The sequence below is a fragment of the Megascapheus bottae genome, chromosome 28 (assembly GCF_031878675.1).
Source record: "Megascapheus bottae isolate mThoBot1 chromosome 28, mThoBot2.hap1, whole genome shotgun sequence".
Taxonomy (NCBI): domain Eukaryota; kingdom Metazoa; phylum Chordata; class Mammalia; order Rodentia; family Geomyidae; genus Megascapheus; species Megascapheus bottae.
The window spans coordinates 6,855,129-6,873,940 of NC_143536.1; the positions used below are offsets into that span (position 1 = coordinate 6,855,129).

Below are 18,812 nucleotides of genomic sequence, written 5' to 3' on the forward strand. Positions count from 1 at the left end.
CATCTCCCTTTAACCAGCTCTACTACTGTCCCTCAGAATAAATTCTAAGAAGAGGAGGGAACCCAGGTCCCTTCTGTATACAGTGAGTCTTTAGCAAATCAGAGCTTTGCCTTTGCCTGAGCATCTCAGTAGAACTTCCATAAGGTTTTCGCTGATTGAAGGAAAGGGCCAGCTAACACAGGGGGAGTAAACAGAGGTGGGAGAAGGGGAGGGGAGGATCAAGAGTGAGATTCTGAAGGCCCTCCGCTCCCCTGAAGGTCTTCTGTGAGGCCCAGAGGCTGGCTGGATTCTACAAATCTTCTAACCTACATGAAATGTGACCCTGGCCCCTCATCACATTCCAGAATCATGTTTTTTGTTGTTTTTTTTTTGTCTGGACACCTTCAAGCCCAGCATGGTCAGAGTGGTCCAAGATGAGAGTTGTTCTCTGTCTAATATGGCGGCCCAACATGGCCATCCAGCATAGCTGCTCCTAACCACCCTGGCTGTCCAACACTTGAACGATGACTACTATGGCTGAAGAACAGAGCTTCTGGTGTGATTACATTCTAATTACAGTTAAATATGCATGGCTACTTGTGGCTAATGACTAACAAGTTACACAGTTTACCCAGATCTAGGCAAGTACAGACTAAAATTGTATTTTGTGTGTGTGTGTGTGTGTGTGTGTGTGTGTGTGTGTGTGTGTATGTGTGTGTGTGTGTGTGTTGCTAGGAATCATGACCGAAGTAGTTTACATGTAAGGGAAGTACTCTACTACTGAGCTACACTCCTGCCCTTAGTTTTCTGAGACACTATGTAGCTCAAGCTGGCCTGGAATTTGCTCTGGAGGCTAGACTGGCTTTAAACTCCTGATTCTCATGTCTCAGCCTCCCTGATGCTGAGGCACTTGGCTTAAAGATGTTTTAATAAGTCATCAGCACAGCCATAAATGCAAAGCAACACTGAAATATCACAATGAAAACAATAAACGCTTGCACATGCCTTCCCTAAAGTCTCCTTGCAGGCAGACACAGCTTCAGAGACATCGGTCGAGGAAACGGCTCCGAGGGAGCCTTCAGGAGTCTGGGACTGGGGGTAGGGTGGGGAGGGGTCCAGTACTGCCGTTGCCATCACTAGCAGGGGTGGGAGGAGACTTGGTGCATTTCAGAATTGTGCTTCTCCAGGTTGTCTGGGAGGACAGAGGGCTCATTTAGGAATATGGTGATTTGGATAGATTCCCCAACAGCAGCCGTGGGAAGGAAACACAGCTGGAAGCTGCTGTAATCTCAACCTTCCTGTTTGGATGTTCCAGGTGTGCTACCTCAGGACCTGACCATTTATCACCCCTACGTTCCCATGCTAGCAGCACACTGGAAGAAGGGACAGAAAAACATGCAGTCAGATGGATGCCCATGATGAACCTGCTGGAATCCAAGGCTTCTCAAGTAAGCTATGACTGACAAATTTAAGTCTGAATGATTTCTCTGCTGTGGGAGGCTGTGCTGTGCATGTCACGATGTTTAAAAACATCCTCTCTGGTCTCTTCCCACTAGATGCCAACAGCATCTCCCACTTGAGCTGTGACAGCTAAAACTCATCTCCAGACCTCATCACATGACCCTGGCCAGGAATATTGCCCCTGCTGAGGTTTTTCTGTCCTAATGTCCTGTATGTAAGGTAAAGGAATGGTTCAAATCTAAAGAGTTTCACCATCAGTAACCATGACTTCTTAGAAATGCATGGAAACATTCTTTTCCAGAAAGGACTTGAGACCTTTCTCCACAGCAAACCCCAGAATGGACAGGGCTGGAAGACTGCAGGCTCCTAGACCTAGAGCACCTGCAGGGGCATCAGGACCCACTAGTTGCTTTCTGGTTATGAAAGCTCTAACCAAGCCAGGCCTCTATTTTCCTACCTGTCAAATGGGAACATTAGTCTGAACTAGTCAGCCCTTGAAAGGATTAAATGAAATTGCTCATTACACAAGGCTATTTCAGCTGCCAGGGCCATGTGGTCTGGCACATTATGACTGGCTTGTGAGTAGAGATGTTAACTCATGTGCATATTTACATGTGTACACACATCTATGTGTATACGTGTGTGCACATATACAAATAATTCATGTTTTTATCCTGAAGACTCAGAAATGGAGTTGAGACTGGGACCCCAAATAAGAATATCCCCCAAGAAAGAGGGGCATTGGAATGCCAGCCTTCTTCAGGTATACACGGCCAGGCTGGCAGGAATGGTGGGTTGGCTACCAGGACAAATTACCCATGTACGTGGGTTTCCGTGTCCATCAGCTCGCCCCTGCTGCTGTCCCAGCTTCGCTGGGCAGGAAGAGGACTGGAAAGCGGGCAGTGGGTAGTGTCACCAGGATACAAGGAGGAGCTGTGGCCATACCGTCACCATCAGCCTGGGCAGCGTGGGCAAGCTCTCTGGAGGAAACCAGAAGCCAGGCCTGGTGAACACACACTAGGGCGTCCGGTTTCCATGGCAACGGGCCCACCAGTGACAATCCAAATCATCTTCATTGTGGTTATTATTACCATTAATCACAGGCTACGGGCAGCCAGCACCAATGGGCTGGCATCTTAAACGGTACATCATCTTGAGGACAGCAGAGCAGCTGTATTCCGAGATAGCTAGATCTGAGCGCTGTGTCGGCTGCTTCCTCCCTGCCAAGCCACTGCCGAGTGCTTACTGTATTCCAGGCCACTGCTGAGTACCTACTGTATATCAGGCTATCTGTCCCACTCTTGATTCTTTTGGGGGACCCCAGGGTGTCCTTTAAAGAATTCATTGGTTCTTCAAAGCAACTGAGGCTTAAAGTGAAGTGAGAAAAAGCAAAGGCTGTGTTCCTGCAGAGACAGGCCACTCGTCCTAACCCACAGGACAAGAAGAAAACACACAGGGGTCTAACACGCATGTGTGCACACACTCCAAATTAAAAGACACAGGACAGGGCCCCTGAATTGTGGGCTGTTTATAAGGGACCAAGCTGTTTCTCACATGGTCAACTTAATTTGGCTTGCTCTGCAGCTAACGGACTTGGAGAGTTAATTACTTAAGGTTGGTTAATCATTCTCTGGGTGATACTGGGGAGGGGATATGCAAATTAATGCTAATTATAACAACTCTTGGAGTGCCACTACTTGTCGGGCATTTGATGTGAACAGGGCACATGCTGGGTGCTTGGGTAGCTTGCTCCTTTATATCCTCACAAGGACCCCTGGAGGCAGCCATCATTTTCTTAGATAAAGGAAGCTCATGTTTCTAAGTTGTGCACCTGGGTGGAAGTCTAAGTTAATAAGTGGCAGAGCCACACCAGCGTCCCAGGTAGCTGCACTCTAAATCCCTTGCTCTTCTCACTCCACTCTTAGAGGTGCTAAAATGAATGATGACTAAGAGAAGTGGGGCAAGAGTTCTTGAATGACCCAATCCTTCCAGGTGAGGATTCGAGTAAGGGGAAAGTCCTTGGACCAAACTCAAAGGCAAAAGCCTTGCACGAATTGGGGGTGCTCTGTACCCACAAAGGTGCAACTTAAGACATTGCAGCAAGCTGCTGGTCCCATGTGACTAAGCACACATGCTGGGGGCTCATGCCTGTAATCCCAGCTACTCAGCAGGCAGAGATCAAAAGGATGTCAGTCTGAGGCTAGTCCCAGGCAAAATCTTGACACTGGGCACAAAAAAAGCAAAAAACAGACTGCGGGTGTGGCTCAAGTGATAGAGCACCTACCTAGCAAGTGCAGAGTCCTGAATTCAAATCCCAGTGCTACCCAAAAGATGGGGCTGGGGAACAAAGCATGACCTAGTGCCACACAGCCTCTCCATGCAGCTCAGTGGCCAGAGGCTCTACCTCAAGTGCGGGTCAGGAAAGCCACAGGGGATGCTGTCCCTTCACGCAGGACCTTGCCCACCTCCTTCCATCACCTCACACCTGCCAGCCTGCAGCACCCCAGAAATGCTGAAGAGCCCGAAGTCCGTGATGACCACTTTGCCGTTGTCGTAGAAGACATTCTTGGACTTGAGGTCCTTGTGGAGAATGCCCTTGGCGTGCAGGTAGCCCATCCCCTGCAGGGAGCAGAAGAGGGGGCGGTCACACAACACCTCAGCCCTGGCTGCCACCCTGATTTCTGGCAGATGAGCCTGGGGGCCTGTCCAGACTGTGGAGTCTGGAGATGGGATGGGATGGGAGTGAAACCCAAGTGGCCTGCCCCTTTAGACCACGGCAAAGCCACCTCCTCTTGGCTGGTCTGCTCCAGAACAAGACATAAAGGAAGAAGCCCCGGGAGAGAATGAACAGGGAAAACAGGAGAGTGACGTCCTCAGAGGAAGGGACTCCCTCCTGCCATCTTTCCCCATTCCCATTAGAGATGGAGCCCCCTTTATTTGGCTGGCAGCCCTGCAGTATGCACCTCGGTCTTTAGGAGCAGGTTCATGAGAGACACAGAAGAGCAGAGGGAAGATCCACCAGAGGTCTAAGTCAAAGGCAGATGTGCAGAAACTTCTTTTTGCCTTCGTAAGTCCCATTTTGTTGTTGTTGTTGTTGTTATTGCTTCTTAGCTGGGTCAACAACATTTCCAATGGCAAATAAGAGGCCTGCTGGGAATCACAGGCTGCTCTTTTTTTTTGCTTGAATACAAACAACACTCAAGGACTGGTTTCTCCAGCTGCAGTGGGGAGGAGAGATGGCTAGTGCTTTGGGGATTGCTAAAGGCTGCATCTCAGAAGGATTCTTATGCACACTCTGTCTAGTAGTTCTTAAGTTAGGAATTGTTTTCTTGTAGACCATGGGTCTCAAGATCCCTGTGGGATTTCTCGGGAGGGACTGGGGGGTTTTTCTGAGGTTTAGAGGAGGGGGGTTCCCCAAATACCTTCACAATTTCTTGAGCAATCTGCCTCGTTTTGTTGACATCCAGGACAATCTTGGCATCCCTCACCACTGAGTAGAGTGTCCGACCCTTGCAAAGGCTGGAAAGCAAAAAGACAAGGTCAGTTCTGGAAATGACTGGAAATCATGAAGGAGCAGGTAGCCATAGTTATGAGGTGGCAAACAATGGAGACCATGAACAGGATTGGAGCTAGTTCTGGTACGTGTGTGTGTGTGTGTATGTGTGTGTGTGTTTGTGTATGTGTGTAGAAGATCTGAACCCAGCCATACCACGCCCACCCAGGGTGTCACGGGTGGAAAGCTGTGTACACCCCGACAACCTCCATGTGACCTTGGCTACGCTCGGTGAGCAGTGGGGGCCATTCACCCCAGCTGCTGGAACCTGCCAGGGGTTTCCTGAGAGTAGGAGCAGTAACAACAGACCAGCCAAGCTATGGCTGACAGAGGCCAAGTATCATCAGCAAATGATACACTCTGTCCTTCAGAAGGGGGGTGTGCATGGCAACGCCCACAAAACCAGCCCAAACCAGACTCCTGTCTAGATAGAAGGGTTCTCACACTATTTTCAGCCCCATTGGTTTAATCGGGAGGACCAGTGGTTTAGGATGAACGACAGGATGACAAAAGGCATTGTGCAGTGACAATAACACCTCCTCGTTAGCCTCCTGCGTATCCCTCTGTCCTGTCCTCCCCTGGGAACCTCTATGCCAGCTCACACAAAGCAGGCAGTCAATAAAGTTTCTGAGTGAGTGAATGAATGACTTCTACATTCACCAGGGTCTTCTCAGCGCTGGCGTTACTGCTGGATCTGGGATCTGGCTGATGGTGAAGTCCCGTGTCGGAAGTGGGAACTCTGGAGATTGGTTTGACTTACTCCACCTCTTTATGCCTCACTTTCCTCATCTCTTGAAGGAAACCGGTAAGACTTAGCCTTGTTGATTCTTTGGGGATTCGGAGAAGATAGTTTTGTTCAGAGGGTGCCTGGCACCTGGTGTGCATTCCTGCATACTGCTCAGGGTCATGAGGGGCCTAGAGTCAGACTCCGTGGTGCTAGAGTCTTATCTGTCACATACTGGCTATGTGACCCTGGGAAAGTAAGTTGGCCTTTCTGAGCCTCGGTGTTATTTGTAGAATGAAGCCAACAGCACCCGTCTCATCCCCTGAATTCAAGTATGTTAAAGATATGATCTCCTCTCCATGCCGAAAGACCCAATGCCAAGGCTAGTCCATTAGGAGAGGCAGTAAATAAATGATCAATAAAATGGTGGTGTACACACGCTCCTGCAAATACAGGAAGATCTATTTATGTATCTGTCTTCTGTCCGTCTATCTATTATCTCTGTTGTCTCTGCCACCCACATACCCCTCAAAATACCTGTGACTACCCATGCTGCTAAGATTAGTTCCTCACCTGCAGAAGGTGAGCCTCCCGAAGCAGCTAGCTGACTCATGGACACTCTGATTCACCTGTCCAAGGTCACCCAGCAGGTTGGCAGGGGGGCATCCCTTCCCCCTCTCCTGTGACTCAAGGCTGCCCTCCCCCCACTGGCCACCCAAGGCAGTGTGTTTTGAAGCTGCCCCAACAGAGATTGGAAGAAGGGTGGGCCGAGCCAATTAAGCCATATTGACAATTAAGCATCAGCGATGTCGGAGGCCGTGGGTGGATTTCTCTCCCCTGATGCTTCGTTCTTGCACAGCCACCTACACTCATTACCGGCCAGTCCCTGCTACTGCACACAGCACAGCGGGCAAGATCCCAGACTGAGCTTCTGGCTCTGGGTGGCAGAGTGAAGGTGGCCAGCCTCAAGTTCCCTTCCCTGCCGTCATCTTCCTCCAGCGGGGCGGCTGCCGGTGCTGCATGGGGCAGAAACACCTGATTCAGTGTTGGGGTGTAACTTTGGGCAACCCCAGTTTGGTGCACCTGCTAATGCAAAATAGGCAAACAGCCCCAGATCTGCTACTCCTCCGTACCGCAGGGGCCCAGCCTCGACAAGGACCAAAACTTACTCAAATGCTGACAGCAGGCATTTAGCAGCCCTAGGCTGGAACCGACTGGGAAAAACTGAATATGTGCCCCTAAATCCCTATGTGGAAATTCAGACCCCCAGTGGGGTGGTGTTAGAAGATGGGACGGTGGGGAGATTAGCAGCTCGTATAAATGGGGCCCCAGAAAACATGGAATAGACAAGAACACGAAATAAGGAGTTATTCAACCTCTCCTTCCCTAGAGAGCCCACCCTCTGGAGCTGTGAGCAATAAAATGTCTTGTTTCTAAGCAGTCTCAATACTTCCTTACATCAGCCTGAACAACCCCAGATGTTGAGCCACAGCAAACTGGATCAACTGGAATGTTTACAAAATACTCACCACTGCCTGGCATCAAAATAAACAAAGCTCTACTGACAGCACAAATGGGAGGAAGTGAGAGGGAAATAAAGAGGAAGACTGTGAAGTAGACAGGGAGCTTTCACATGGCAGATAACAAGGGGTTCCATCATGGAGCTTCTGGTTCCCATCATGCTTTGGGTTCCCATACATATGTTTCTTCTTCCCATGATGCCCTGGGTGCCCACTCAACCAATGCGAAAAGTCACAGTGGCATGTGCACAAGCCATCAACCAATCAGCACAAAGCCTAGGGGGGAGGAGAAGTGGGCGGAGTCCTGTAATAACCTCCTTGCATTGCACTCGACTTTGGGGCCCTCTTCCAAAAAGAGAGGTCCTTCTCCCTGCTTTCATGGCTTTCCTCTTCTGTCCGTTTAAACTTCCGTGCCTTTCAAATTTTTTGAACAGGGAAAAGCAAAAAACAAATTCATACTCCTGGAGGGCATCATTGGCCACGCGATGTCGAAACCAGATGCACAAACTACCGAGAGTCCATTTATATAGAGTAAACAAATGGAAAATAGAAGATTCGTACCTCTTTTCAAATGGTCCAGCCTGTGGTATTAGCCACGCGACCTTGATTTTCAAGCCCCCATGGGCTGTAGGTAAAGATAACAAACAGTCTCCTTGTGAGAGAAGTAACTGGCTTGCAGACATGTGTGGCCTTGAACTTAAATATCTCCTCTGCCACAATCCTTACCTGTCTGTATTACACCCCATCTCTCTGCTTCCTGCCTGGATCCCACTGTTGTTTAAGAGGCTAGCCAGTGGCTGACAGGCAGAGCCTATCCCTGGCAGAGCTCCCAAAACAAAGATGACCGGCCCTGCTCCCAGAGTTTCTGATTGGAGCATGAAGGATGGGGCTCAATAATTTGCTACTTCTGATGCTGGTAGTTCCAAAAATTTCAAGGTTGGTCAGAGAAGGCCACTCAGGGGAGGAAACCTTGATGCTGTCTAGGAATCTTGAGTGACAGCCAGTGCAAAGGTCCTGAGGTAGTATTACGTGTAGCATGCTCTAGGAAGGTGAGACTCCAAAGAGCATGTCCCAGAGCTAGCCTTCCTCAAGTACTTATCTCCCCTCCCTGCAACTAAAAAATACAGTAAGATGGAGACAGTCCAGATTCTTAACTGCCTTGAGCTGCCAAGCAATTCATTTCAAAATTAGTTGTTAATTTAAAACAACAACAACACCAACAACACAACTTTGGTTGGAGGAAGGATTTACAACTCTGCCGCTCAGTGGAGTCTAACATTCCTCTACTTCACCCCCAAATCCCATTTAATTGTCCCCTGCTCTTTCTCCCTCCCTTGGGCAAATAAATCATACTCTGAGTGACAAGTTGCTCACTCCATCCAATTCCAGCCTCAGGCAGCCTCCCACCTTCCAAGCGGTTCATGAATCTAACACTGATGATATTAAAACCTGGGGACTCTGGGGCTTTATCATAAAAAACGCCAGGTTAGCGTCTCATAAAAAATGGGAAATGCCAGAAAGCAAGTGAGAAATGCCAGCTGCTTGCCACCTGCTTAACCCAACGTGCACCCAGGAAATGAAGAGTTATCGATATCTATTAAGTAAGGGGCCGCTAGGTTTCCAGCACACATCCACCGAGTGTGAGGCCGCCAGCCTGGGTGCCCACGGGACTCAGCTGGGCTCTCTTCCTCCTCCTCCTGCAATCTCTTCTCTCCACTTCTCCTTGTTCTTCAGCCCCAGCTGGGTCCGATTTTGTTCCATCAGGGACCCTGAAGTTGGCTGCTTCTGGTTCCTCTATGGAAACGTGGAGCTCTGGCCGCCAGGCTCGGATCCTTGCCATCTCTGATTAGGAATCCTTGCTGCTAGACACAGGGGTGGCCCCGGCAACGCAGATACGGAGCATCTCAAGGCCACTGGCTGCCACGGGAGCAGGGGCCAGCCACAGGCCCATGGTACTGCGCAAAGGAAGCACGGGCCCAGGATGCTCTTCTCCTGTCCTGAACTCATTTTCTTGGCATCTCCCGGGACTTTCTGCCCGTTTCCTTCCGTCTCCCTCCCATCTCATGACCCATTATGTTCTCATTTGCTCACTTTTGGTGCACTGAGTTTCAAAACTCAATGTTCGTGTTATGGCTCAAACTTGTCTCGGGCAAATTCCTATGCACATGTCTAGTACACTAAGGTCCTGGGCCAGGAGCATGGCCCAGTGTGCTCGCCTAGCAGCACAAAGCCCTGGGTTCGATTCCCTGGAACCACATAGACAGAAAAGGCCAGAAGTGGTGCTCAAGTGGCAAAGTGCTAGCCTTGAGCAAAAGTGTTCAAGGACAGTACCCAGGCCCTGAGTTCAAGCCCCAGGACTGGAAATCAATCAATCCATCCATCCATCCATCCATCCATCCATCCATCCATCCATCCATCCCAAGCCTCTTTCAGAGAATACATTGTGTATACCAGGAAAATGGTTCCAACTTTGCAAGGTCGTGGGTTTAAGACCCACCATCACAGAAAGAAACCAAATCCAACCTAACAACCCTTCATGCTTTATAAATTACCCAGTCTCTGGCATGCAATTATAGGAATGGAAATGGACTCAGACAATATATTTTAAAAAGAAACTTTTATCATTGCCTTCTGTCATTCCTGGAGTGGAAGGCTAGACTTCTCAACCCCGAATAAATATTCAAAAAAGAAAAAGAAGCACAATGGGAACAACACTCAGTAATCAACAAAGTCAAGTCTTACTCTAGCATGCTGGCTTACCAAAGGGCTCTGTTTTGTTCTGAAAGGCAGAACGAAGATGTTTCAGCCCAGTGAGAGTGAGGGAGGAGTTAAATGCTAGCAGTGAACACAGAGACAGAGAACTGGTTAATGTCAGGGTGATGTGTACAGGTAGCAACCCACAAGGGCTGACTCCTTGCTTCAGTGAGTGATATTCTCTTGGTAGGGACAAGAAATAGGCAAACAGAATAACTGCAAGTTATAATTAGACTGACAGAGACATAAACATCAGGAGCCTCCATTCGTAGGGCTGATGTCTCACAGGAGGGATAGCGGCAGCCCCGTCCCGTCCCATCCCATTCCAGAACAGGGATTCAGGGCCCACCAAGGGCCCACTTGACACCGTCCCAGGACAGAGTGTGCCATTTAAGATGACATTCAAAGGGACCGGGGGATACTGGCCAAAGGTTTCCAGGCATCATCTCATTTAATGCCTCACACTATATAATGTGGCTTGCTCATCCCCACTGTACAGATGGGAGAAACTGGGGCTGTGAGTTAGTCTAGTCAGAGGCCACATCTCAGAATCCAAGCATTGAGAGGAAATCCAACCACTCCTGGGCAGTTACCTGAGATCTTTGGAAGTCACAGAGCTCTGCACATTGCAAGGTAAGGAAGCTTGAAGCTTGCACTAATGCCATAGTACTTGTAGCTTGGACATGCTGCTAATATTTTTACAAGAAGGCCTTTGTTCTCTGCACCGTGTGTGTGTGTGTGTGTGTGTAATCTAGACATCCAGCTTAAACACCCACTTCTCAGTACCACTTGAAGACTGAATGGTTTAGTGCCCTATTCAAGGCGCTAGTCACAGGCAGGAAATTTATGTACAAGAAGTAAGAATCTCCCAGGTCCTACAGAGAAGGGTACCATGGTTCGGACTTGAATCCAGACCTTGAGCCTCCCTACTTTCCTAGCGTTTGCTAGGAGGTCTGGGAAGAAGTGGCTCCGCAGAGGGACTGAGACACACTGAGACATCCCCTGCATCCAAGCCTTTGAATTCAAGGTCAGGCCTGTGGGTCCTCTCTGTCCATCCACGTGCTGCTTCTGCTTGGGGCTTCCCAAAGGAGCCAGCATGCCGGAGGTGGCTAGACCCAGGCGGCCTTCGGCTCTGCATGCAGGTCCTTGCCCTCAGAGGCCAAGAAAAGCCATGAACATCTGGTAGAATTGGTGAATAAATGGAGGGATGATATCTTCCTGTGTACAGACGTCCACCTGGGCTGGGCATAATGCCAGAACTGCTGTCTTGACACAAGAAACAGATCACAGGCCAAACCCAGGTAACATTTTCTAGCTGGGCGCTGGTGGCTCACACCCATCATCCTAGCTACTCACAGGCTAAAACCCAAGGATCAGAATGTAAAACCAGCCTGGGCACAAAAGCCCCTGTGAGCTGCTTATCTCCAATGAGCCACCAGAAAACCAGAAGTGGCTCTGTGGCTCGAAATGGTAGAACCATTTGGCCTTGAGCCAAAATGCTCAGGGACAGCTCCCAGGCCCCAAGTTCAAGCCCCACAATTGATAAAAAAAAAAAAGGAAAGGAAAAGAAAAGAAAAAGAAGTGGTAGTACAAGGTACCCAGGAAACACAAAGATCGAGAAGACTGCTGGCCCTGCCTCCTCCAGGGTGGGGCACTAACTACCAAGAGCTCTTCGTATTGGCTAACTAAAGCCATATTTATTTTTCAGTAAACAGTTGAACTGAAACTGAAGGACTGGCTTAAAAAAATAAAAGTATACATGTCACCTAATTTACATGCATTAAAAAATCCACACAGAGTTCAGATTCCGAGGTGCTAGCAAAGCTCTTCCCCTGGCAGTTGAGGCATTACATTTTTCCCCCTCCCTCTTGCTTATCTCTCCATTCTAATTTTCTCCAATAAACACATGCTACTTTTGTAAATTGAGAAAAAGGGACCAAGGGGGGAATCAAAGCCCCATGAAGCCCAGACACAGAGGCTCATTCTACAGACCGGCTGGAGAACACCGTGCTGGTTGAGAAACTGAAATCAAAGGACAAAGTAACTTCTCAGCTCAGACTCCCAGGGGCTCGGTGGTGACTGCTGTTTCTGGGAGGCAAGTTCGGCCCCCCCGTCTGTTGTACGGGGTCCTGCAAATGCTTGGCCTCGTAACAATATATGCTCCATGTAAAAGTTCAAGATTTAATCTGAAGAGTACAACTTCACTTAAAAAAATAACCATGAACAACCAGGTGTGGTGGTGCATGCCTGTAATCCCAGCATTCAGGGAGGGTGGAGGTGGGAAGACAGAGTTTGAGGCCAACCTGGGCTTCATAGTAAGACTGCCTCAAAGGGGGATGAGGACAGTGGACATGCTAGGCTGTAGGGGGAGAAGGGGTGGATAGGCGGGTGGTGGGCATGGCCACATCCTTTCTCCCACGGGCCCTGAAGCTCAGGACAGTCTCGGAAGTTGGAGGGGGGACCTGCATGGGAGAGTCAGCTGGAGAAAGGGACACTGTTTCCCTGCCCTGGGGCTGAGCTTACCCCAGATCTTCTAGGAAGGAAAAGGGGGAGGAGGGAGAGGAAGAGGAGGAGCAGAGGAGAGGAAGAGAAGTCCCATCTCCCTCAGGATGCCAGAACATTACAGTCAGAGTTGAGGCTCATGCATTAAAGGTGCAGGGGCCAGATCACTTTGGGGGAGCATGGCTGCCCTCTGAAGGGTTCCCAATGACCCCTCTGGAGCTGGTTCACAGATGGGGGAACTGAGATGAGAGAGATGAGGTTGCTGCCAAGATTGTAAAGTTGGGACATGCAGGACAGGAGCTGGCATCCACCCTCAGACCCCTTTGAGGCCAGGGACTTGTGAATCAGGTGACCTGTCAGGAAGCAGGAAGATGGAGGAGGGGTAGGGGAGAGAAGCACCAGCCTTTCCTAATCAGAGACAAAGCTTCCTGCATATCTTCTCCTTGCTCGGGCCCTGCAGGGAATATTATCCTCCTATTTTATCCATGTGGAAGGCTTGGTGTGCCGTGTGTGTGTGTGTGTACCTGCGTGCGTATGTATGTGCACATGCATGCATGTGTATTATCTAAGAGCCTTCTCTGCCAGAACTTGGAAAAGGAACTTGGCCCCATTTACCCAGCCCATCTTGCCCCACCACTAGGAATCTGGCCCTGTCAGGCTGTACTTCTAAGATTTGGGGTAGGTGGGGTGGGGTGGAATGGAGGGATGTCACCAACCATGGTACAAACGTAGGCCAAGACTTGCTTTTGTATGGTCCATGAGCTAAGTATGGTTGTGTGGTTTTTTTTATTCCTTTAACCAAGTGTAAAAACAATTCAAAAGAACAGTATTTTGTGACCTGGGGAATTTACGTAACAGTATCCTTTGACTGGAAGACAGCCACCTGTCAGTTTGCAGATTGTCTATGGCTGCTTCCCTGCATGGCAGAGCTGAACACTGAGAGAGACTGGCTGGCAAAGCTCAAAATGTCTGCCACTTGGTTCTCTAAGAAAAATGACCCAGCAAGTCACAGTGGAACAACAGAAATCAGACAGCTGGGATGAAGACTGGCCATTGGGAAGCTTCTGTCTGTGCACTGGGGACTGGATAGAGTCAAGGCCAAGTGTAGATACCATTTGGAGCATTCATTCATTCACTCAATCACGCAACCATGCACCCAGAGCTCTGACCCTGCCAGGTGCTCTGTTAGGTGTGAGGACAGTGAATCTGGTGACACTTAGAGCATGTGACAAGCAAGTGGCATTTTGCAGGGACAAGACCCTGGGAGGCTAGACTTGCACTCAGGAGAGAGGAAGAACCAGAACCAGACCAGTGCAGTTGCAGCCCGAGAGAAGAACCCACTGCCCCCATGTCCCCCAAGTCTGGGAAGCTGAGCTACTCCCATCTCCCTCACCAAGGGTAGGACTAGTGTGGATGTCCACATCAATACCACCATGATTTTAAGTCCCTTTTCTCACCTCCAGTCCCTGCATACAACCCCATGCCACATCCTACGGAGCTTTCCCAGGCTGTCCATGCGAGCGAGACAAATCCCATATTGCTCCAGAATGCCTTCTTTCCACATCACTGGTGTGGACAGGGCCACGGGAGGGAGGAGGAGGTGACCTAATCCAGGTCTGCTACACCAGGATCTCTGCGGCTGGGCAAACACGACTGGGCATGAGACACAAACACATACACCATGCGTGCTACAGGTATGTACGAACGTGTGTATGCACACTGAATCGACATGTGCATGTTAGTGTCTGTGGATGGAGGTACGTGCAGCGTAACGATGGTTATGATTTGGTTAAAGGCGAGGTCCCGAGGGCAAGCAGTAGTGGGAAACGCCAACAGGTAGTTCCTAAAGGGAGGTTTTTAAGTCACTGGGGCACGCCTTGAACTGTGTGTGGGGCCCTCTGCCTATGTCCTTCGGTATGGTGGCTTCTCACCATGACAGATGGAGTTCACCAAACCTCAGGGCAGCCTGGGACTTGAAGCTCCAAAACTCCAGAACCACAAAGTCACAAGTAACCCTTTTTCCCTGCTTCTGTAAGTGGCCTACAAAGCTGAGGGTGCCGTGTCACTCTGGTGCATGCCCACATGTGGAGGTCCCTGTGTCTCTTTGCGTGGACCCCATGTCTGTGTGGGACTTCCGTGACTATGTCTGTGGCAGCCACTTGGGGACCAACCCCTGGCCCTCAATCCTCCAATAGCACTCTGTCTGCATCTTCCCTGGCCTTCAAAATGGTCCAAGAAGCAAATCAATTCTTTTCAGAGTGGAGGTTCAGGATGCTAGGTTGGGGAGAACTCGGGGCAGGGGGAGGAGGTAAGTGAGAGTTAATGAATGGATTGAGGATTTTTTTAGGTGACAGAATGTTCTAAAGTTACATTTGGGTAACAGTTGCCAAATTCTGTAAATACACTGAAAAAATCAAACTATAGATTTTTAAATGAGTGAATTCAATGGTGCCCAAATTCGAAATTGACAGTTGTCTTTACAAAACAAACAAAACTGGCAGTTCAACAAGAGTGGATTTCTTAGCTCTGCCAACCAAGAAGGGACAGACCTCCACCCCATTTCTATAACCTATGTCTCTGCCTGTCTTGTAGCAAAGAACATTTGGGCTCTTTCTTTTTCCCCAAGCTTTGTAAGCAGGAACTGGAAGACCTGGGGGGAACAAGGAGGTAAGACAGCTGGGGTGGACACTGGAGGCAAAAAAGCCATCCTTTCATTACCCAACAGAATGAGGACACTGGACAGCCAACAAGAATGGGCTCTGCCACTTCCTGGCTGGGGAATGTGAGCATCTGCCATGTCTTTCTCCCTCCCTGTGCAATGTAACTTGAGTGCCTCTGCTGTCCTGGAGACCCACCAGGGGGGGCAGCCTGGATCCTTGGGCCTGACCTACAGTGGACTTTACAGTAGTGAGACAAGGACTTCAGAGCAAGGCCCAGAGGCTGAGAGACAGGAAGGATGGTCTTCGGTGTGGCTGGGAGAGAGCAAGGAAAAGCAGGATTCGGTAAACACAGCTGTGTGTCTTCTGTGCCAGAGTTTAGTAACTGGGAAAGCTTCCATGTGTCCAGCCGCACTGATTAAGGGCACCTCACCCCAAAGGCTCACAGCTAGAATGTCAAGACTGCTGGGTGTGGTAGCTCATGCCTGTGATCCTAGCTACTCAGGAGATTGAGATCTGAGAATCAGGGTTCAAAAACACGCTGGGCACCAAAGTCCATGAGATGCCTATCTCCAATTAACTACCAGAAAACCCACAAGTGGCACTGTGGCTCAAGAAGTAGGGAGGTAATCTTAGACTGAAGAGCTCAGGGACAGTGCCTAGGCCCAGAGTTCAAGTCCCACAACTGAAAAGGAAAAAAAAAGTGTCAAGACTGAGCTGGAAACCTGGGGCAGCCTGACTCCAAGTTCCAAGCTCCTTACTGATAGATCAGTTGGGGATGTTTGTTGCTGCATCAGAAACATTGCCTATCCTAACTAAAAAGGCAAGCAAAAAGGTTGGGACATTGAAGTCATCCAATAAATATCAGCTATGTATACAAAGTGGATGAGCTATATATATACAAAGCAGAAAGTGGAAGGGGGTGTGCAGAGAGGGGAACCTGGACTAGGATTAACGTACTGTATTTTCTTTGGGGTTGAGGAAACCTCGTTCCTTCCCAAATACCCACAGACTCTCTTCCATTTGGGCACAACTAGGTAGAACCACAGTTTCAAAAATAGGGCAAATAGGAATCTTTCCTTTGTGAGATTCAGTTCCACATTTTTGTTCATAGCTATCTCCGGTTGCTTACAAATAGAAAAGAAGTCACCACAGGGATGGGACCTTACTTCTCAGTCACTGAAGGAAAAAAAAAAAGGATTAAAAACCTGAGTTCTGTGCCCTGAAAGGTTGTCATGTGACAATGTTGTATCTTCATGAGAAAGATGCACACTTGATGTAATCCTATTACAAATATTTCCATTAGTCTCCAAGCCATACCTTGGTAATCTGTTTCAATTGAAAGTCCTGTCATTCCCCAAAACCTAATTTAGAAGGGAGAGGAATAAAATATAAGTTTGTGCCAATTTTCTCAGAGATGGGCAAAAATTCCCACTGGAGTTCATCTGGGTTCTGTCTCTAAGCTCTTAACTGTGGGGCCCTGGGAAAATTCTTCCCCGAAATGTCCTGGGTTATCTTGCCCTCCCAGGCCCTCCAGCTTCTATCTCTGAAGTTTTGGGTAAAGATAAGAATGCCGAGACATCCTTTCAGCTGTTCTGCAGAGGCTGGGGACAGGGTACACAACAGTGGGACTAGAGCAGTTATTCTCAATCCACAGCCAAAACAGAGTCTTGGCCCTCTAGACTGCTTCCCTCCATCACTGTAAAAAAGCTACTGGGTCATTTCAGCTGCCATGCTCAGGGGTTGGTGGTAGTGATGTGGCACATTGAGGAAAGGAAGGACAGGATTTAGCGCAACGTGGGAGGTGACTGCCCTCCTCCAAGTCCACAGCCCAAGTCTCTGTCCCTGCCCTCTGCTCAAGCTGAGACGGTACTACCCATCCTCTACCTGCCCCACCCCAGGGAGCTTTTGCTTGCTTAAAAACAAAACAAACAAACCACTCTAAACCTTAAGCCCCACCCCCATACACACACGTTGTTATGTTGTTAATGTTATTAAGGTAGGAGCTCGTGCTTCTGCCCTGGCTGGCCTTGCATTGTGATCTTGCCACCTTTGCCTCCCAGTCACCGAGGGCACAGAAATGCACCACCATGCCTGCTGCCTGGAAACTATTTTTGAGCCATTGCTGGATGAATGTGCAGATGGGAAATTGTGTCTCACATGAACTAATTTTGTCCTCTACTGAGAATGCCCTTCCTCTATCATCTCATTTCTTCAAGATTCTTTGAAACTTCCTGCCTGATACAATAGTTGTAGCAGGGGTGTGTGTGTGTGTGTGCATGTGCACGCGCACGCATGTGGATTTAACACTGCTAAGTAAGGAGCCTATCTTACAAAGCACTATTGAATAGGTGAATGGATGGCTTACATGCATTATTAACAAGGTGGTTTCTGACATTTTGGTTGGAGATACATGTTTTGATCACCCACAGGTCAGAAGGAATCTTCCAGTGCCACCAGTGTTGGGCCCAGCAGACATCTTTTCTATCAAAATTAGGAACTAAATGTCAAGGCTCATGGATGCAATTTCACAAATTCTTTCAACCAGCCAGCCCAGAAGGATTAGACTATGGATTATATCGGTTTTCCACATTATATATTAGCACTCTTTTTGGCAGTTTGAAATAACATTTCTCTCCTTAGCCAATATCTTCTCCTTTCCCAGTCAGCAAACATTGAAAGTTATTATTTTTCCCTGAGTTGTCAATTTCAGCTCTGTTCCTGCTTGGTGTGCGCAGGCAAAGCTCTGTTTGCTTCAAGGATTCGCAAATACTGTACTCCTGGCTGTAGGAAAGCGTGGTGCCATGTGCTGCTGGGCTGGGGAGCCTCCTGCATAGCAGTGAAAGCCACATATGTGGGATGGGAAAGGAATGTGGGACAGAGCTCTTCCAAGGGGGAAAAACAGTAGAGGTGCAGAATACAGCTTTTCTCCTGCAAAGATGGAAGCCAGAGAAAGAGCCAGGGAAGAGCTCTCAAGTCTTCAGAGTAAAATACAGGCTTAGACACTACTGTGCTAAGTAGCCCAGGCAGTTTAACTAACCTCTCTGAGGCTCTGTTTCCTCCCCCGCCAAATGCCTTCCACAGGAAGTCAAAGGGATTCCCAGAGCTTTGGCGTTTCGTCCCTATGCTACATGAAATAGACATTAAATCAGATAATATATGTATCTGGAGGATCGCTATAGGGGACCCCAGGTCATAGAAGAGATTTGACCAGGAGTCTTGGCACCCCCAGGGCTTCCTCAGAATGGTTAGACCTCCTTTCTGTATTGCTCCACTTTTTAAAGAAAGAGCCCTTCCCATCACCACCGTAGTCGCTGCTCTTTGGACAGTGTGGGCCCTGGATTCTATCACAGGGAATCTCAAAAGCCAGATTCACCAGGCTTTCTCCTGGTCATTTTTCACCATAAGCAGCATCAATGATTTAACCTCCCCCCCCATCATCATCACCGGCACCAAGACCAAACTCCCCACCAGGAAGACTCCCTCCCTCCCTCCAGACAGGGAACACAGTGGCCAGGAGTGGCCCAGACAGGGCTACCCCATGCTGTGGGATTCTGGAATCCTCTGTTGCCTCCAAATCTCACTCTGAGATGGGAGGAGAAGAAAATGGGTTGGTTCAGCTCCTTGTGGGAAATGGGCAGTGGTTGCAATCCTGGTTCTGT

The 18,812-nt window shown here is 49.0% G+C and overlaps 1 protein-coding gene across 3 annotated transcripts in view; it reads right to left on the minus strand.

Moving 5' to 3' along the window:
• Nucleotides 1–18,812, minus strand: part of Ksr2 (kinase suppressor of ras 2) — a 187,795-nt gene that overhangs the window by 10,645 nt on the left and 158,338 nt on the right. For all 3 annotated transcript variants that reach the window (XM_090320194.1, XM_090320192.1, XM_090320191.1), the window contains exons 15-16: nt 4,863–4,959; nt 3,926–4,059 (exon numbers count right to left, since the gene is read on the minus strand). In XM_090320194.1, the coding sequence (XP_090176320.1) occupies nt 3,926–4,059; nt 4,863–4,959 (231 nt within the window). The remainder of the gene's footprint in view (nt 1–3,925; nt 4,060–4,862; nt 4,960–18,812) is intronic.